Here is a 19,380-nt window from a genome sequence, read left to right as displayed (position 1 = left end):
ACAGTTGCCTGTCTGTTTTTATTTTACTGTATATGAACAGACAGGAATGAGCAGGATTGAGTTAACCCTTCCCTGGCCTAATTCCTGTCCTTGGGGGCCTGGGCTGTCGCTGCTTTCCACCAGTGACACCCAGAGAAAGGAAAAAGCAGTTTAAGGGTTCCATTAACACTCCTAGTTCCTTTGTGTTTTGCAGCTCCAAATATAATCAGTGGATTGGATGAAGATATTAGAAAATGGAACCCACGCAGGGTTATAATTCAAATTAGTGGCACAGCCCTGGTGGAGCAGTTCTTGTTCTGGAAATTATATTGATTCTTCTCTGGAGCTAATTAATGCACATATTTATAAGTTAATGAATTAAAGTTTGAAGTTGTTCTTTAGGAAGCCTTGCATATATTAGAAGTCAAGAAGAAGGTTTTTTCCTGCCAAATAAAGATGTTAAATCCTGCACATGTGCTGTGTCCATTTCCTCTGCTAAGAGTTTCACCTGCTAAGGATAGTTGCTTTCAAAAATGAATTGAACCAAATGTAAGATTATATTAGGGAATTATTCTTTTCTTTGTAAATTAAACACTGTAATGTTAAATTAAGTTTAAGCTGTTCAATTTATTTCTGCTTATTAATTCTTTTCAGATCTGTGTTAACTGTGAGATCACTATGCACACAGACATTAAATCCATTTAGGTAATTTCTTGAAGCAGTTTTCTCAGTAAGAAACTCCTTGATTTTCCAAATAGATGCATTAGTGATCAGTAAAGAAGCCTGAAATTGAATAAATATTTATTACCTGTTATATAGTTTATATTACTAGAAGGCAATTTTTAAATGTAGGTTACTCTTTTTTATTAGACCATGAATTTCCTATGCTTTGGAATCTTTGTATCTTAGATTTAAGTAGATCTGCTTAAAATTTTTGTGATTTTTAGCACCTCCCCCTCCTTCCTACATGCCTGTTTCAGTTATCTGCTCTTCCTCTGGAAGCATGTTTGCACTGCCACGCATAGTTATCCCCGCTTTTCTTTTTCATTCAGAATTAGGACTTTCAAACTTCTCTGGTTATATCTTGTGTTTCCTGGCATCTGCATCGAATTTTCGAAATGAGATTGGTCAATTTTTTTTTTTTTTGGTATTCTTACTCTGTCCAAAAAGAAATTCTCTTTTATTCCAGCGTAATGGAAGGGGAGGGGAGAATGATTGTGCTTGTATAACCCCCTCTGTTTCAAACTGGAATACAGGAATATAGCGGAGAGATTCTGTGTAGTGGCAGGTCTGGCTCCAGATCCTTAACGTGGTCATTGTGTGAAGCTTGGGGCGATTGGTGCTTCTCCTCAGATTGGTCCTTTGGAAGAAATAAATAAATTAATTAGTAAATAGGGGAAAGGGAATAAATAGCAAAAAGCGAAGAGCGGAAGGGGAAATCGATGGGGGAAAAGAACTAGTGAAAAGGAAACAGATAGGGAAAAGGAAATAAATAGCAAAAAGTGAGCAAACAGCAACAAGCGCATAAATAGCAACAAGCGGATAACCAGCGGGATGCTCTGAGCACCGAGAGGCAGCTGTGCAAGTTGAGAGCGAAAGGCAGGTCCCCGGCAGCTCCCAGCCCTGGCCGGGCTTTCCCGTGCCCAGCCCCGGCTGCTCCAGCTCCTCTCCCGCCGGGCAAGGGGAATGTGTGGCCCCGCAGCTGCCGGTCCCGCGGCGCTCCCGCAGCCGGGCTGGGGAGCGGGAGCAGCGTCTGCTCTGCGGGGCTGTGGCGGCGGCAGGTTCACATGACTAATGCTGCGAGAGAGAGCAGGAGCGCTTTCCTTCCTTCCTTTTTTTTTTTTTTTTTTTTTTTTTGAGCAGCTCCAGTCTGTGCACAGTTGGCTCCCAGCTGACAGACAGAATGTGGGGTGGGCTTTGTCACCAGAACGCTGGGTACTGCATGCCCAGCTATGCTCGCAATTCCACACTGCCCAGAAACCTGCTGCTTATGTCAGGGTGCAGCCAGCCTGAACACATAGAAATTGGGTAGCTTGATTGTTGGTTTTGGTTTTTTTTTTAATATTATTATTTTTTATTTTTTTAAATCTTTTTTTGCCTCTTTCTTGCCTGCAAAGGTTATATAATGAGGGGATTGCTGCTAAAGTAAAAAGGGAAAATGAAGTCTTTGTTAAATGCCTTCACAAAGAAAGAAGGTAAGCGATGAAAGCAGAACACTTTGATGTTTCAGACTGGTGTTTTCTTGTGTACATTTAATATGATGAGCTTAGTGACTCTATAATTAATCAATTCTTGTGATTTCTTTTTCAAAATTATTTGATGTTAGACAGTCCGTTTAGGCAAGTGGTTATTAAAGCTGGATGTGACTTTATTCCTTTTAGGATTTTCTCGGAAGTATCAAGTAGTTATAAAAATGTTTTTGTTCCCTAAGAAATGCATTTGGAGACGTGGAAGGATTTTCCTAGGTGAATTTTGTCAGTGAATGGTGCTGAATTGCACCTTCAGATGTATGAAGTGCCAGGAATAGAATTCAGAGAGCTGGAGGAAGGATTATGTGGTACTTTCAAGTATGCTTTTAGGGATGATAAATTTAAACTTTTGGGGCATGGAATTGGTTCAGGCATTTTCATGTCATTTTATATTAAGTGTTTTCCCAAGCAAGTTTTGCCACAGTTATTCTTGCAGTTCTGAAATGTGGTGAAATATTAGGGGAGGAAAGCAAAATCCAACAGGGACTAAAGCATGGGCATTTGCATTTCATAATTTTTGTTGTAGTTCTTGTTTTTAATTGTGAAAATAATATAAATAATGCTGATAAGAAGCAGCTAAAAAAATACCCACCCACTTACAGTTTGCAGATTGCTGGGGAAAAGAAACAGTTGGGTGGAATATTAATCACTTCAGGCACAGAAATGCTTATTTTTAACTCTTTCTATAAAAGATTTGTGTTAGACACGCATCAATTGGTGTAATTAGTTGTCCCCTTCCCTGTTTATTTCCTGTAGTAAAGGCTAATTTTGCTTGTAGTTCTCTCCTCAAGAATAGAACATTAATAGCAAAACAAAAGCTAAACTCTTAAATGGGCTTGTGAAACGCTCCTGAGGTGTGTAAGGGAAAAAGATTTCCTTTCCTCTGGTGCCTGGAGGGTGGTTTCTCCAATCTGTCAGTACAGATGTGCCCTGCAGCTCTCCGTCCGTGCTGTCACTGTGCCCTGGCACCCTGTCCTTGTCCTCCCTCCCCCTCCCACCAGCAGGGACTCCACCAGCCTCTCCAGAGTCCCAGTAAACATTCCCAAAACGCTGGCAGGATTTTTGTTTTCTCAGCCTGTGGCTGGAAGGGCTGGGCAGGCTGCTTTCAGTTTAATGAGAAATTGAAATCTAAAGGTCAGACCCAATTTTTACTGAATCCAAGGCAAACTTTGGTGACCTAGGGGAACGGCATTAGACCTTTTGGTAGCAAACCTGAATGTGCCAAACATCCCCTGTACTCAGTTTGTGTGTTTTCACCTTGACTGAATTCTGCTTTGTTGTACCTGGGAAAGATCCCCATCTTCAAGGAAGTGCTTTCTGGAGCTGTATTCCATATGTCAAAAATAAAGGAATGTAGAAATGTTGCATCTCTGCCCCGCACATCGACCTAAGGGTCTGTCTGTGCCAGTTTTGGAGATAAGTGCTGTGAGTTTGCTGTAAGTTAGCGCTAACTGGGGCTTCCACTGTGACATCTGAAGCACCAAGGTGCTCTCATGACACCCTCGGCTGCTTTGAAACCTTAAAGAAATATGGAATGGGAAAAAACTTGAAATGCCAGGAAAATTATCCAGAGTTTCTTCTAGTTTCTAGCATGAGCATTGGACTTGTGTGCTGTCTCCCATTTAAAGCTTTTAAGGGCTATTTCCCTTATTTCAAAGGAAGCATGGCAATGAATTGAAGCCCTTTCTGTGCACGCTGTTCCCGTGTTTGGTAGTTCAGATGTTGCCGAGTTGTTTACTAGAGGAAGTTTCAGCTCACTGGAAATACAAAGGATGTTCTTGTAAAATATTCAGGATTGTAATTGATAAACTGTAATCATAAACTGACTCCGGTGAAAGTGATACAAACCATTCTTTTATTCGCAGTTCCATCTCTATTTTATGCTATAAATATGCTCTCAGTTTTGCACTGAAACCTTAAATTTTGCATTGTTCTCTCAATTAAGGGCTCTATTTCAAGGCAGGACAGATTGATTCCTATCTATATTCATATTTATGTGAATTTATTTACTTGCACAGTATGACAGACATTCTTATTCTGTTTTTTTGTGTGGTTTTGAAGGGTATTGAATGAGTAGACATTTCTGGCTCTTTATAAATGGCACTTACTGGCACTTCAGACATGAAGGATGATATTTTGTGGGTCTTCTTTCCCAATTTACATATGATTTTTTTCTTTGAGAATTACAGCAACTCAGTGAAGCCCTCAGGATAATGCCTGGCTGCCTTTTGTTAGTTATGCCACTGTGACTTTTTGGATGTAAATCTGTGCACTTTGGCTCAGGTCCTGTGACCCCATGAGCTCCACCGAGAGAAATTAATGAGGGCAGTTGCAATAATGGGGATCAAGGCCAGCATGAGGTTTTGGGGTCAGTTCCTCTATGACAGGGCAGGAAATTCTATCACATCTGCTGCTAACTGGGTGCCTTTTTATGAGGGAATTTGCCTTCTAAGTTGCACTTGGGACAAACTGAACCCACTAGAGTGGGAAAAGGAGATCTGGAAAATGGTGTGAACGCTCGTGTGTACCAGGAGCACGCATGGAGGGCTGGACCCTCTGCTCTGAGTTAGATTTGTGTCACCTTTGCTTTGTTTTGTGTTGTGGCTCTTTCATTAAGGAGTTTCTTGGAGCCTTTGGATATCCTGGTGTTCCCTCTGGGACGTGGCACGTGACGGAGCCAGTGTATTACCCTGGGGTAATATGCTCTATATACCATAGTAATGGATGTGGTAGGAATGCCAGGATTAGAAAGAGGGGAATGCCTGGGGATTGCAGCAGTGTAATAGAGTTCTGCCAGGACAGGAAGCCGTGTCCTCGATTTTTAACCTGCAAGATGGGGATAAGGTGACTGTTCACAGATTTCAGGTTAGGCCTGAACGTGAACTTAGGCCTGGACCGGTTTGGGTACCAACTGGGGGATGGAAACTGCAAGTCCATGCATCAGGAATTCTGCTGGGCAGCCCTGTTCTGTTCCTTTCTGACTGAATGTGACAACACAGCAGGAAAATGAACTTTCTGAGCCTCAAACTTGGCAATAATGAGGTGTTTCCCATTTCCTAGAGCACAGTTCAGAGTGTTCAGCAGGCTCAGGGCACTGGTGTTGCCTCACCGTGTATTCAAGCCAGCAAACAGGTTAATGTTGCTCTGTTGCTTTTGATTTAATGATGTTCTAAAGATAATTTGATCAGCTCTGCTGGCAAGGTGGAGTTTCTGTCTCTGCAGAAGAAACAATGCCATATGTTGCATGTGGTGGTAAACACACATGAATGTGAAATCATCTGAGATCACCCTCCATGTCTCTCTTTGCACAGTGCCCTTTAGGGAGGCTCCCACCTACTCCAACAGGAGGAGGAGGCCTCCCAGCACCTTGGCAGCCCCCCGGATCCTGCTCCGCTCCAACAGCGACAACAACCTGAACATCAACAACCTCCCCGAGTGGTCAGCCTCCTCCTCTGCCTCTTCACACCGCAGCCTTTCCCCTCACCTGCTCCAACAGATGCAGAATAATCCCAATGGAACTGTAAAAACTGTGGGGAGTTACACTCCGTCCTCCCGGAGCCGCTCGCCATCCCTCAACAGGCTGGGAGAGGATGCCAAGAGGCAGCAGCACAGGCACATCAGGTGAGCTTTGGCTGTTTCACAGCACGAGGGACCCCCAAAGGCACCATGCTGGCCTGCCATATCCCTTTATGTTATTTGCACTCTCTGGAATGTATAGTTACTCATTCTCAGCACAGTGGACCATGCCCAAGTGGAAATATTTTAACTGGAAGCCCTAAAGCCAGCTGTTTCCTCACAGAGCTCCAGCAGCCAGGCAGACTTTCAAGTTCACAGTGACTTAACACAGAGTTTGCACCTCCAGCTCAAGGTGCTGGCTCTGCACATCTTCCCATAGCTGAAATAAGGATTGTATCTGCCAGTGAAGCACACTGTTCCTGGGATACCTGGTCCCTTCACAGAACTGTTGGTCATGCCTGGAACCTGTGTTAAAGCTGCTCATGAGTGATGGAGCAGAGGCTGTTTAGGTTCTCTCTTCTGTAGGTGTGTGCTGAACCAAAGAGTGAAATAGAGGGAGTAATGTGATCTAGCAGGCATTCTGGGCAAATATCCTGCAGCTCTGTCCCACTGGAGAGCAAATCCTGACTAATTAGAGTCATGTAGGTATTGTAAACCATGGAATAAAGTGGAGGGCTGGGGCTAAGTTTGATCACTTACGGGGGCTGCAGCTTTGAGAAGGCACTGCCCTGGACTCAGGAAATCCTATCAAATGTGAAAGAGATGGAGCTGCACCAGGACAAGGAGTTAAAGTGCTGCAAAAAGGCTGGGAGACATCAGAGCTGAGCGCTGCTGGAGAGAACCAGAGCTCACAGGTTTTGGCCAAACACATGCGACTCAGTCCTCATTTGAAAATCAGGCTTTGTCTGTCCTGTTTCCTAATCTATCTATCTATATCTATATCTATATCATCTATATCTATATCTATATCTATCTATCCATCTATATCTATCTATCTATCTATCTATCTATATCTATATCTATCTATCTATCTATCCATCTATATGTCTGCTGTTCAGAATAGAAAAGGAACTGGGCATTGTCAAGAAATGCAGCTGTTGGTTTCTCTTTGCTGTTTGTAGGTGTTAGGGATGTTCAGTGGAGTTTTCAAGTCAGTGAAACAAAATATTATGTAGCTGACAGTGCCTCTGTTACCTTGCCTGTTCCTCTGCTCTCCCTGGCCAAACTGCCAGGCAGTGTTTGTGATGGAAACAATACTGTGGGACAGGGGGGATCTGGTGAATTGTGAGACAAAATTGTCTGGCATGTAAGAAAGAGTGAAATTAAGGGGAAGGACAGGGATACAGATTCCATATGCCAGTGGTTTCATGTAGCAAAGCAAGCTCATCTTGCTTTGTTGTGTGTTACAATAATGGCAAAAGCTCATTTGGGTATAATTTGGGTGCATTTCCTCACAGAGCCCAGTAACAGCTCAGGATCTATCTGTAATGAGGCTTCAACTGGATGAGGAGTTGAAGTGAGGAGATCGTAAGGTTCCTTTCAGAGTGTTCTTCTGTTCCGCTGGATTCTGCTGATGCCACCAGAGAGGAATGTCCTACCTTAGAGTCAGTGATTATTTTAGCTGAATGGGATAAAAAGTGCATTTTCATCAATGTTCCTAGGATAACACACTTCAACTTCTAGAAGTATAAACAATCCTTTGAGCAGGGGGTAACAATTAGAATTTTTTTTTGATTAAGCAAACATTTACTTGCTTTGACTTTGTTCAACCGCTTTCCTCTTCCCTTTCTGAAAAGTAACTCAGGTGACAATGGGAACCAATTTAATGCCTGAGAGTTTGTGGATATAAAATTTTGGTCTTTCTCTTAGTGCATCAGCATCACAGCTGCTGAAACTGCTATCCAGCTGCAGAGCTCCTTCTGTGACACCAAGACTTGTTTCAGAGAAGTCCAGAGTACATACAAGAACTGAGAAGAGAGCTGGAGGCTCTCTAAACTTAAAAACAACTAAAAGGATTTATACATATAATTTTTCCCTGCAAATAATGCCTTTTCTTGCCACAGGCCCATTTTGCAGTCAGGAATGGCACCTTATATGACACTTTCCTCACAGATTTTGTTTAACTGCATGACCACCTACTTACTGTTAGCTGAATGTGGGAACTGTTGCTGTCTCTGCTTATTATTTGCAAATAATAACAGTCACCACGAAGCTGTTGCTCCCCTGAGATGGAAAAGCCCTTTTTGACAGAGCAGGAGGTTGGGTTGTAGAGCAGAAGCAGCCAGAAGGGGCACAGTGATGGAGAAGGTCAGACTGTGACAAAGGGTTGATGAGGTCTTGGGATTTGTGCTGTGGAGAGGTGCTGGAAAGCCATGCTGGAAGGGGTTCTTGTGACCTTTGCAGCCCGTGTGACTCAGGTGTTCTGTCTTCTCAAACTGAAAGAGGAGAGCTTTAGATTGGATATTAGGAAGAAATTCTTTCCTGAGAGGGTGGTGAGTCACTGGAAGAGACTTCCCAGAGAAGCTGTGGCTGCCCCATCCCTGGAAGTGTCCCAGGCCAGGCTGGAGCAACCTGGTCCAGTGGAAGGTGTCCCTGCCCATGGCAGGGGGTGGCAATGGATGCTCTTAAAGGTCCCTTTCAAGCCAAACTGTTCTTGATTCTCACAAGGCTGTTGCTCTTCACAGCAAAGTGGTTGGCAGCGGGGAAGCTGGGAATGAAGGGAAAGGGACAGCCTTTGTGTGGAACTGACCCCACAGAAATCAGTGAATGAGGTGCCAACACAGCCTCAGTGAGGGCTGAGCTGCCAAGGATGGCCACCTTCTTCTGGCTGAGAGGGAAACATGTCTACACCTCTCTTGAAATCTCTGCATCCTCCTCCTGCTCCTTCCTGGCATGGCACTTGCTGGGCTTGGAGCCCACGCTGGGGACAAGCAAGGGAGAGGAAAGATCTCTTTTTAAAAAGTCCCTCACCCCACGTTGCAGCCCTGATTTCCATTAGTGAGCCTGTTGCCTAAGAAGTTCTGCATTCCTTGTGTGGGTTTAATGTGCCATTTCCCTTTTCTCTTTCAGTGAGGGAGAAAATGAATGTATCTTCTGTGCTCACAGTTAAAGTAGATGCTGGGAGATAACACTGGGAATAGCTGCCACCAGACTAGGCAGAAACACAGCTTGATACAAGTGGAAATCAGATGTGTAGCTATAGTTTATAGATCTGGATTTTTTTTTTTTATGGTGATGACTGTTCCTCCACTTGTAAGGAAAAAGGAATGGAGCAAAAGAACTGAAATCTGAATGTCATCTTTTCCAGGCTTTCTTTAAACAACTGTGAGAGTTGGCTGAGGTCTCTGGTGCAAACTCCATCACAGACATGCAAGCAGAGCTCACTTCTAAACTCCTGAGCAGGGCTTACCATTAGCAGCATCCCTTCACAGAAATAGAACAAAACAAGGTGAAAGGGGCATGCAATTCCAAATGGTGAAGAGGTTACTGCAGGAAAACAGGAATGTTCCTGATAGGAAAGATCCTATAGGTATGGGTTTTTATCAGACTTCTGAACCTATTGACTTACTGGCTCCCATTTTGGTAGGAGATTGATTAAAAAAAAAAAAGGTGAAAACTCAGCAGACCCCAGCCTTTGTATTTCATTTTGCTTAAAGCAGTTTGAGATGCTTTCTTACATGAAGGCAAGCAGAGTGTTGTAATGCCAAACCACCACTAAATCACCCTTCTTCCTTTGGTAGCCTAACTTTTCCCTATCAAACTCTATTAATATTCCTCATTCTCATGAATGTTTTCCTTTTCTGGACTTTGGTTAAGACTGCAAGTTTTTATGCTTTGGGGTTTTTTGAAGTTGACTGCTAGTCTACTGCAAGTTTGTTACAATCTATCCTGTAGGTTTCCCACCCTCTTTAGTATTTGCCTCTTTCTCTTTTCATATCTTTTTGACAGTTCACTCGTTTCCCCACAGGTTTAAGAGTGATCTTATGTATTGTTCACCACCTCTCAACAATTCCTTTTTTATACACTATGACTGTGGGGTGGTGGTGACCTGTGGCTCTCCTGGGCACATTCTGGGTTCACTGGTGATTGCCATCCAGAAGAAATGATCATTTGGAAAATGTTAACTACAAGTACCAGGCTTTGTGCAGATCTAAATTTAACCTTGGGCCAGTGAAGTAACTTGATTATTCAGTCCATTTAGTTAATAATTCAGTGATCTCACTTGTTCACTCTGTGTTACAAAGATATCCATTCCCAAGAATTGTAAATACAGACATTTTCAAGTCCCTCTGACAAATTGACATGCTGGGAATGTATGATGGGCATATAAATTTTGAATTTAATTAGGGCCTAGGAATGTGCAAGTTTAATTTGTGGAAAAACTAAAAGCTTTAATGTTGTGTGTTTTCTGTTCTAGGCCATTATGGTCAGGTGAATATTGATCATGTTTCATACTGAAAGATTTCAACCCTTAAAAGCTCCTGATTGGTATTTTTTCTGCAGGGTTAGATGTCTTACTGGGAGACAGTTTTGTTATTCACTGCTTAATTTCATCTTGCTAATGTGATGGTAAATGATTAACTTTCTCCTTTTGAATGAGCTGCTAATGATTTTTCATTTCAATTTCCAGTGCCGTTTACAGTCCCAGTGCCAACAAAGATACTCTGTCTGCCTTGGATTATCAGGGTCCCAAAAGGAAGCTCTACAGTGCTGTCCCTGGGAGACTTTTTATTGTTGTAAAGCCATATCAACCTCAAGGGGAAGGGGAAATTCACCTGCACAAAGGAGATAGAGTCAAAGGTGAGCACCTAATTCGTTTGGAATCAACCTTTTCTCCTGCTAGGTGGGAATTTTATGTAAAAATTCTCTTTTACACGGGTGGCAATAATCTGTGTGGTGAAAGTGCTTTTATGCATTTGTCTCTTTGCAGGGTATTTTGCTCCTGGTTCTGTTTTGTAACCAATGCATATTTAGCTGCTACTTTAACTGCCTTCAAAGTGCTGCCACAGCTCACAACTCAGTGCAGTAATAGCACCATTTTCTCTAACCCGGGGCAGGGAATTTGCTGCTGGAGCCATTCCAGAGGCACTGCTCCAGGGCTTTAAGGGGTTGTAAACCTGTCAGCTATCTAAACAGCTCAGGAAGGGAATGGGGGTAAGGTCAGCTCTGCTTCAGGCCCTTTCCTCCAGGAACATTTAATTGGTTAAGTAGAAAATGTCCCCTCATGGGACTTGGGATAAGTGGGTAGGGAGAACCTCCTGTAAATATAATTTTAGAGGAAGCATGGTGGTGCATGTGAAATTTCTGTTCACTGCTGCAATTACATGCTAAGACCAGGTTTAACTCAAGGCCAAGCTTTTTTATTGCTTTGAAGGCAGTCAATACATCCAGGTACAGCTGAAAAAAATGGGAGCTAGAGTGTACAGGACTCACCTTCCCCAGAGTGAGGTGTGAGGCTGTGGTTTTGCACATCCAGGTAAAAGAGAATAAAAGAGACTTTGTGTTGGACACATACAAATCAAACATCAGTTATGGAAATCAAACAAAAGGGAATAAATTCAGTGTCCTAAATAAAAGTGTTAAGCAGCTGCAAATTTTCTTGCAAAGGGAACTACTTATCTCACAAAGGAAGACTTCAAATACCTCCTCCCTTGAGCCTGCAAACAGAAGCTGGGAAAAAAAAATAGGGAGCCATTAGAAGGTATTTTTGCATTTTTATTTTTGGATGTACTGATTCTGAAGCGTTTTTCAGTTTAATAATTTCTGTTAACTCCAGCCCTCAGAAGGTGTAAGACAGAAATTTGAAGGGTGCTGCACTTAAAGGTAAAACATGCAAAGTTAATTTTAAATGCAAGGATGAAGCGAGAAGGTTAAACTTAGAGTCTGTAGGGCTGAGAAGATAATTTTGCAGTTCTCAAGGTTGTTCCCTGTTCAGGTAGGAAGCAGTGATTATGATCTCATAGTGCGCAAGAACTAGGATGAAATTTTGGGGGTACTAAATAACTTTCTCCTCTCAGTGCTCACAGGGGTCTGGCAGGTGTCAATGGACAAGGAATGGGTGGCTGTTCCATGGCAGGTGTTGGACACAGAGATGTTCAGTTGTCCTCTTGGATTTAAGGATGCAGGAATATTCTGTTTACGTAGAGGACGGAATATCCACCACATAGGTTCTTCTCACCAGAATAAGACAACTCTGGGCAGTTCTGGGAAAAGACAAGACAGAAATTGTGTTTCCTGGCAAAAGAAGAAACCCTGCAACAGGTTGCCTGGAATACTGAATACTTTAGAGGCATTCCCTATTTGGCAGGTGGTTTATCTTAGGTTTTGAGACTATTATATGCAAAAATAGTCCCAGAATAAAGGATTTAAATTTCAAGGAAATGTTTAATGTTTTTAAAAAATAATTTAGGAGCCCTTGGTTCTAAGTTACAGTAACAGTCACTGGAAAACATTACAGGAAGGAATTAGTCCACTTTTCATGTTTTCATAAAACAGTGTAGCCTAAATGTGAGACCAGTGATTTTGGGGGGGACACTCTAAATGCTGAAATAAAAAATGGAATTATGGCTGGGGTTTTTTCTTTGTGGGGAAAATGTAAATTTATTGAAAGTAATGCATTAATTATTACTGCCATTAAAAGGGGGATGTGCTCATCCTACATCAAATCATTCCTGCAGGGATTATTTTTTCAGCTTCAAGTACCTGATTTGCACACTGAATTGAAATCTGGCAGAGTTTTTGCAGGTCCATTTGTTTTGAAGCATTTTAGAGAACTTTGCTGCAGCAAAGTCTGGCGAGGTTTCTATGTCAGCCTGCTTTTGGAGAGGGTTTGGGGAAAAAACAAGTGTACATAGGGATTGTCAGTGCTACTCCCAAGGATGAAACCTTGTGAAATGTAATTTAAGGCTGTTTGCATGGCAGGGCTGGAACAGTGTGTGACAGGCTCCCAGAGCTAATCAAAGGGAAAACTTCCAGGACAAGATCAAATCCTATTTCGTGTTACCATGTCAATGGTTCCTCAGCTGCAGCAAAAAATATGTCAGAATGAACACGGCAAGGTCATGGAGAGAACAAAGACTGCAGGGAAAAGACAGTGGTGCTTTAAAGAGGTCTCTGTTGTGTAACAGTATCCAAGAAGCTGCTCAAACTTTTTGTGCCAAAAATCCAGGTCCAATTAAATCTGGATTCCCGTCCCCGTTTCAGTCAAAATGTAATTATTGCTAGACAATAAGTGTAGTGATAAGACAAGCAGCAATGGCTTTGAACTGAAAGATGGTAGATTTAGACTAAATTTGAGGAAGAAATTCTTCCCTGAGAGGGGGTGAAGCCCTAGCACGGGTGGCCCAGAGAAGCTGTGGCTGCCTCATCCCTGGAAGTGTCCAAGGCCAGGCTGGACAGAGCTTGGAGCAACCTGGGATAGTGGAAGGTTACCCTTTCAGTGGGAGAAGGCTGGAACAAGATGATCTTGAAGGTCCCTTCCAGCCTAAACTATTCCAGGATTCTGTGATGTTTAAAAAAAAATTACTCCATGTGAGCAGGATGGGCTCCCTCTCCATCCTCCAAAAGCACAGACAGTAGAACTCAGAGTCCTCAGTGCTGTGGGAGTGCCAGAACTGCTGACTATAAGGAGATACTGCATTTTTTCCTCTTCCTGAGCATGAATTCTTGGTACTGGATGTATTTTCTGTCTTTTACAGACTTAGCAAGACCATGGCTCAGCCTGTTTGGGGTTTAGCAACTTGCTCTGTGCTGTACTTGGAGGAAATGGGAGAATATTAAACCCTATGGAATTCAATTTTTCCTTCACTTTGGAAACATTTTATCCTCACTGAGAAATGGAAAAGCTTTGTCTTGGCCCCTCTCCCCTGCCAGCCTGGTGCCTGCACTGTTCTGTGTAAGACACTGATGCCCAAGTCCTGGCTCTTGGGTCGCTCAGGGGAGTTCAAATGTGGCCTGGCACTGGCGGTGCTCAGGCTGACCCCGGGGAGATGCTCATCACGAGTACATCCCATGGGACTAATCACAGCAAAGATGTAGCGAGGCATTTATTGCAGGGATAAAAACCCAGAACAACATATTAGAGAAAGGGATTACTTGGGAAATGTTTTTATGGATTTTCTTTTTGAACTTGGCAGAATTAGAAGGGTCACAGAGAGGGATGAATTCCTAAAGTCTTGATGAAAAATCAGATGTTTTCATCAGATGGAGATGAAGCATGGTGGTTTTTTTCTTTCTAAAACTAGTAGAAGTGCAACAGTGACAATAGTTCACAGTTTGTGATACAAGGAAACTGCTCAGAGAAATCTGTGAATGGGCAAGGTTCAAAGAAATGTAAACTAAACAAAATGCTCTTGTATTCATCGGAAATTACATAGCCTGTACAAAAATACCTGCTGTATTTTTAGTTGTTAGTCATACACACTGACATCATTTGTGTGTCTGCCACTCATGAGAGAGGAGCCATGGCTGCTTTCAGAAATAAATCTGATATCTTTATTTATACCAGAACTGCCCTAATCTTATGTTTTCACATAAATAAAGGAGGCCTAGTTTGATTCCTCACTGAAACACTTATAATATTTTGGTTTTATATTTTTTTTCCTTCTTCCTTCTTTATCTGAAAGTTCATAGCAATGAATCTGCTACAATCCAAATGCACACAAACACGTATAAAATATCTGCAAAATGAATTTGAATCAGCTTTTGTGTTCCTACTTTGAATTCTTGCACTGGAAATTAAGTGATCTCTTTGATAGCAAAACTCAGAATGCAATGCTCAAAAAACTCTTTGTGAGCAAATTAGCAGTTTTCCTGTCCATGAAGATTAAACAGTAGAGAAGGTTTTTGGGAAGGTAACAGGTCTGAGTTCCAGGTGCAGACAGGCTCTGGTCCCTTCAAAAATAAAAAAAAATCAGAATTATTTTCAAAGTTTGGGTTATATTAAAACATACCTAAAATGCACGTGAACTATCCTTCACTGACTTAGAAAGAAAAAAACCCACCTGATTCAAATACTTTGAGAGCATTTGAAGTCTCACCCTGCTCACAGCTTTGTTTTTCATGATCTCCCCAGATCCTTCTTCTTTCCAGGCTGCCCCCCCCCCCCCAGCTCTCTCAGCCTTTTCTATTGCCCAGTGTATGGAAAAACAGGGAGTTATTTCAGTATCTCAAATATGCTCCAACAGACTTCCACAAGCCCTCTGAGATACCTCTGGTGCAGGCACATCACAGCGGGGCTGTGGTAAACCCAAATGCAGCTCAGCTCCATTCCTCAGGGTCAGGGGAGCAGGAGTAACTCAGCAGCAGCAGCTCAAGCATCTGCTCTGGGCAGGAAGTCAGTAGTTCTGTGCAGCAGAAATACTGACCCTTGTGACTCTGCTTTTATTTCAGCGTGATCTCAGCCAGCAGGGCAATCCAAATATATCACTAACATTTTCATTTCTTGTGAAATCCACTTGTAAGTCATTTTGAAAAAGAAAGATTATTAAACCCCTGCTGTGCTCAAAGATATTGCCAACAGACAGTGCTTGTGGGCAGGAGGAAAGTTGGTCTCCTGGGCTTTTGCACTTGTTAGATTAGTAAACAAAATACTGGGAAGGGAAGAGCCTCAGAAAGGCTGTTCTGTTTCTTCAAGAGCATTTTGTACCTTGTGTGGGTAAGTGTGGCAGCAAAATTGAACCTGAGAGGTTTGCAAGGTATTGTTCAGCTGCTCTTTCACATGAAGGATGAAATGAATGTGAAACAGAATATTAATCTTACCCAGGTTCACTGGTCTGTTTTGCTCCCTTTCTGTCTCCTGATTTGAATGGTTTGATTTCAGCTTCTAACATGATAAACTGTGGCTCATCACAGCTCCTATCCTGGCTCATTCCTTCAGGCTGCTTGTGCCTGAAGAGCCGGACAGAGTGGTGCTGTCAAAATGTAACAAAGACCCAGATTTGCTCCTGCTCCAGCAGGAGAGCTCCCTTTGCTGTCAGAGGCCATGGGAAGGGATCAGGAGGTAAAAGCATCCACAAATCCCCTGTCATCGTGCTTGGTTACTTTAACACATCCTTTCTTGAGCAGTCAGCAACTGGCCTGGAATATTCAGGGGACAGGGAGCACCAGGAGTCAGAGAGGAGCTGTGAGTGCACCAATGTGGCGCAACACAATGCTCCAGGCTCTGCATCTAGGTTGGCTTGAGGCCCCTTCTCCATTAATTCTCTCTGAATTTCTCTGATTTCAAGTTTGGGCATCACTGTGGAGAAAGGCAAGCTTGACTCTGACCACACCTTCCTCAGCAGAGCTGGGGATCAGAGGGTGGAATTTTGCAATGTGTGATTTCTGACCAAAACTCAGATCAGTGCAGACTGATTTCTGACACTGTTTTCATCTCTCCCTCACTATCTCAAAACTATTTCATAGACACCTAAATATGAGGGAAAAGGTGATCTTCATAGAAACTTTATGGCAAGGGGAAAAAGCTCCCACAGAGGGCCAAGTGTTGAACAGCACAGCTCACTCAGTTCTATTTCAACTGAGCCATATTTCCTCAGATTTAGAGGATTACGTGCAGCTTATTGTATTTCTAGGATTGACGTAGAGAGTGGCTGCTCTGTTAGTAGCCCCAGTCATCTTCTCACCCCGAGGTTCTTGTCCTGAAGTGCTTGTTTGCACTGTTTCTTTCCTGGGAAAGCAGAGGTGAGAAAAGGTGAAGAGGTGTTTGAAGTCAGGATCTCTGTCTCGTCTCTCTTGTTTGGTCAGCTCCCATAACTCAAGCTGGGAAGGAGCTGCTGCATTTCCTTCTCCACCGCAAGAAATGTCTGTAGGGCCACAGCCCAGACTGATTGCTCAGGTCAATTAGCCAGAATCATTAACTGCAGATACACTGGGCTTCCCTTCCAGACTGGGGTGTAGTGCCCAGGAAGGTCTGTGTGTGTGCTGGAATCCTCCCAGTGCCTGGCAGCAGGGTGAGGGGCACTGAGTTCCTCCCCATGCTGCTGTTCCGACCTCAGGTTCTGTCAGGCTCACTCGATGGCATCTTTTGGAGCCAGAACCAGCCTGCCCAGAGGACAAAACAGCCAGATCCTGCTCAGCATCCCTCACTGAGGGAGGGAGGGATTGCTGTCAGGAGCCAGGAGGGGCAGAGGAACAGAGTCAGAGAAATCCCTGAGAGAGCATGATTAAGTTGTAACTCATGCTGACCTTCATTTATGTTGTTCGTAAAGTCTGCTTTCATCAAAGAATCATGGAATCCTAGGATGTTTTTAGGGGTTGGGATGGACCTTAAGGGTCATCCAATCCCAATCCCTGGCTTTGGACACATCCAGGGATGAGACACCACAGCCTCTAATAAGTATTCCTGCACAGATTGTCTGTCATTTGGAAGCTTTCCTGCCAAAGACAAATAATTCTGAAAATTTACGTCAGACAGCAGACATTTCAGCAAGGGAAAAGGCTAAATCACAATGTTAATTATTTCTGGGAGAAAAAAGTTAGGTCTCTACCAATTAGAAATTAAAAATCTCCTGTATTTCAAAGAAGAAAATTGAGATGAATTTTACCTTGGGACACAAACCCGGAGTTTTTACATTGGCACAGGCTGGTTCAGCTGTTATTTTTTTTTTTAATGGATTTCCAACTTTCTACTTTACTTTCATTCTGTTGATTTTTCTTTTTTTTTTTTTCCTACTGGTTGCAGAAATGTTCTTTTTTTCCCAGAATATGGTCTCTCATTCCCAATCCATATGATTATTTATTTTCCCAATAAAGAAGAATGCAGTTTATCCAAGCAATAAAAATTGATTTAGATATTACAAAGACATTTTAGGTACAGGCTGTAACAGCTGTAAAGACATTGGCCTGAATTTGGCTTTAAATTTCCTTGACGTTTTTGCAAATAAGGCTGCCTGGAAGAATTTGCTCCTGGGCATTTCAATATCACAAGGAATTTAGAAATAGTAATCACCATAATTTGTTTGGATAAAAATACTTTTATTTCTTGTTGGGGCATGGAGAGAGCTGTAATGTGGGAGGATACAAATTCTGTGTTCTTTTGATTAAAATTATTTTGATGGTATATTGAGTAATTAATCTGTTTGAGATTAGTGTGCTATATTAATATCAATGACAATAGATACATTGCCAATAGACTTAAATTTGCAAGAGACCAAGCATTCTATGCTCTATTCTATTAATTGTATAATATATAATATTGTAAAATGTTCCATATATTTAATTTTCTGGCAGAATCTCACTGATTTTAAGTATAATGCTTTAAAGATATTAATATACAAGCTCCTGCCTATCCATGTTTTCCTGTTACCCACTTGTTTGGTGCTTGTCCAATTTTGCTTTGCAGTTTTGTTCATATAATTGGACACAACTCCTCTTTTAAACCACACTTTTGTTGTGAAAAGATGTCCCAGGATTCCCGATGTTACAAGAACCTTTATTTCACTCTTACAACATCAGATTCTTTTTGTAATTCAGGTTGTGTGTGAAGAGCATCTGACCTGCTTTTGCCATAGCAACCACACCTTTTGATTTTACCTAAAGAAAAGTGAAAACCACTGGAAATTAAAGAGCCTTATTATTAATTTCGGGAAAGTTATCCTTCCATTTACCATTGTTTTGTCCTTCAGCAGGGAAAACATCGATTAGAAAATCTCTTGCTGGTAACAAATTATCTGTTACAGTGAGTCTCTTAAACACTGTTGGGAGAGGAAAAATAGAAATGAAGGCCTCATTCTAAAAAAACCATTCTTGGGTACAATAGATAAATTACATTTTTCTATTTATCCTTTAAGTTCTCCACTTTGGAGTGAGTGAAGTGTTGCCAGTTTTTATAGATCTATACTTTATTATAGCCTTGGCTCATGCTGCAGAATTTCTTATTAATGGCACCATGTGAGGGGGGAGAAGATCATTTCAAGGTTTTAGGGGATGCAGAACCATCTAGGGCTCAACTTCTGCATTGAAATATGAGCTTGTCCCCCATACCCACAGCAATTTGTCTCTCTCTGCACATCAGTGGAACCCAGGGCTGTCCCTCATTTGCCTCTTGTGTCAGCTTTGTGCCTCTTGCAGCTCCAGCAGGCTTTTCCTCCTTCTCCTGGCCCTCCAGCTGGCCCCCAGCTGAAAGACCAGCTGGAGGTCTTTCCCAGAATGCTGAAGGCTGCCTGCATTGCTGCAGCACTCATTTCACCCTTCCACTTCTTTTCCATGGATGTTATGTCTTCAGGCAGGACTACACATGTTTTTCCTTTGCTCTGGCTATTAGCGTTGGCTAATACTCAATAATTCATATAATAATGGGCTAAAGTGGGTCTGGTTCTGCTCTGTAGGAATCCCTTTTCACCCTGCACTCACAGACAGTCTTCCAAGGCAAATTTCATTTCCCAAAAGTGTTGATTTGCATCAGCTGCTACTGCCACAGACACATGAAATCACTCCATGGCTTTGAAATACCCAACTTCCTCCTTAACAGTGCCTCTCTCTTTCTAGAGCTGGAATTGGGAGTGTCAGCAGATCTGACAGATTAATAAAATACCAAATTAGGGAAGTCTGTCTCAACTATCTAAGTAGTTTTTGTTCTGAGCATCTTGCCAGTTTGTGGAGTGAAATACAGGACTGAGATTCAGGGCTGAAAACTCCT

General features: G+C 42.4%; 1 protein-coding gene across 13 annotated transcripts in view; it reads left to right on the top strand.

The window, feature by feature from the left end:
• SHANK2 (SH3 and multiple ankyrin repeat domains 2) overlaps positions 1–19,380 on the top strand; it is a 278,701-nt gene that overhangs the window by 95,077 nt on the left and 164,244 nt on the right. For 10 of the 13 annotated variants that reach the window (XM_038139490.1, XM_038139489.1, XM_038139488.1 and 7 more), the window contains 2 exons: positions 5,540–5,849; positions 10,375–10,544. In XM_038139490.1, coding sequence (XP_037995418.1) covers positions 5,540–5,849; positions 10,375–10,544 — 480 coding nt within the window. Of the gene's footprint in view, positions 1–1,842; positions 2,175–5,539; positions 5,850–10,374; positions 10,545–19,380 lie in introns of those variants that run through there. The other 3 variants (XM_038139492.1, XM_038139491.1, XM_038139494.1) reach the window with 3 other exon arrangements.

Source organism: Motacilla alba, chromosome 5 (genome assembly GCF_015832195.1).
Source record: "Motacilla alba alba isolate MOTALB_02 chromosome 5, Motacilla_alba_V1.0_pri, whole genome shotgun sequence".
NCBI lineage: Eukaryota > Metazoa > Chordata > Aves > Passeriformes > Motacillidae > Motacilla > Motacilla alba.
This window is presented reverse-complemented; position numbering and strand designations above follow the sequence as displayed.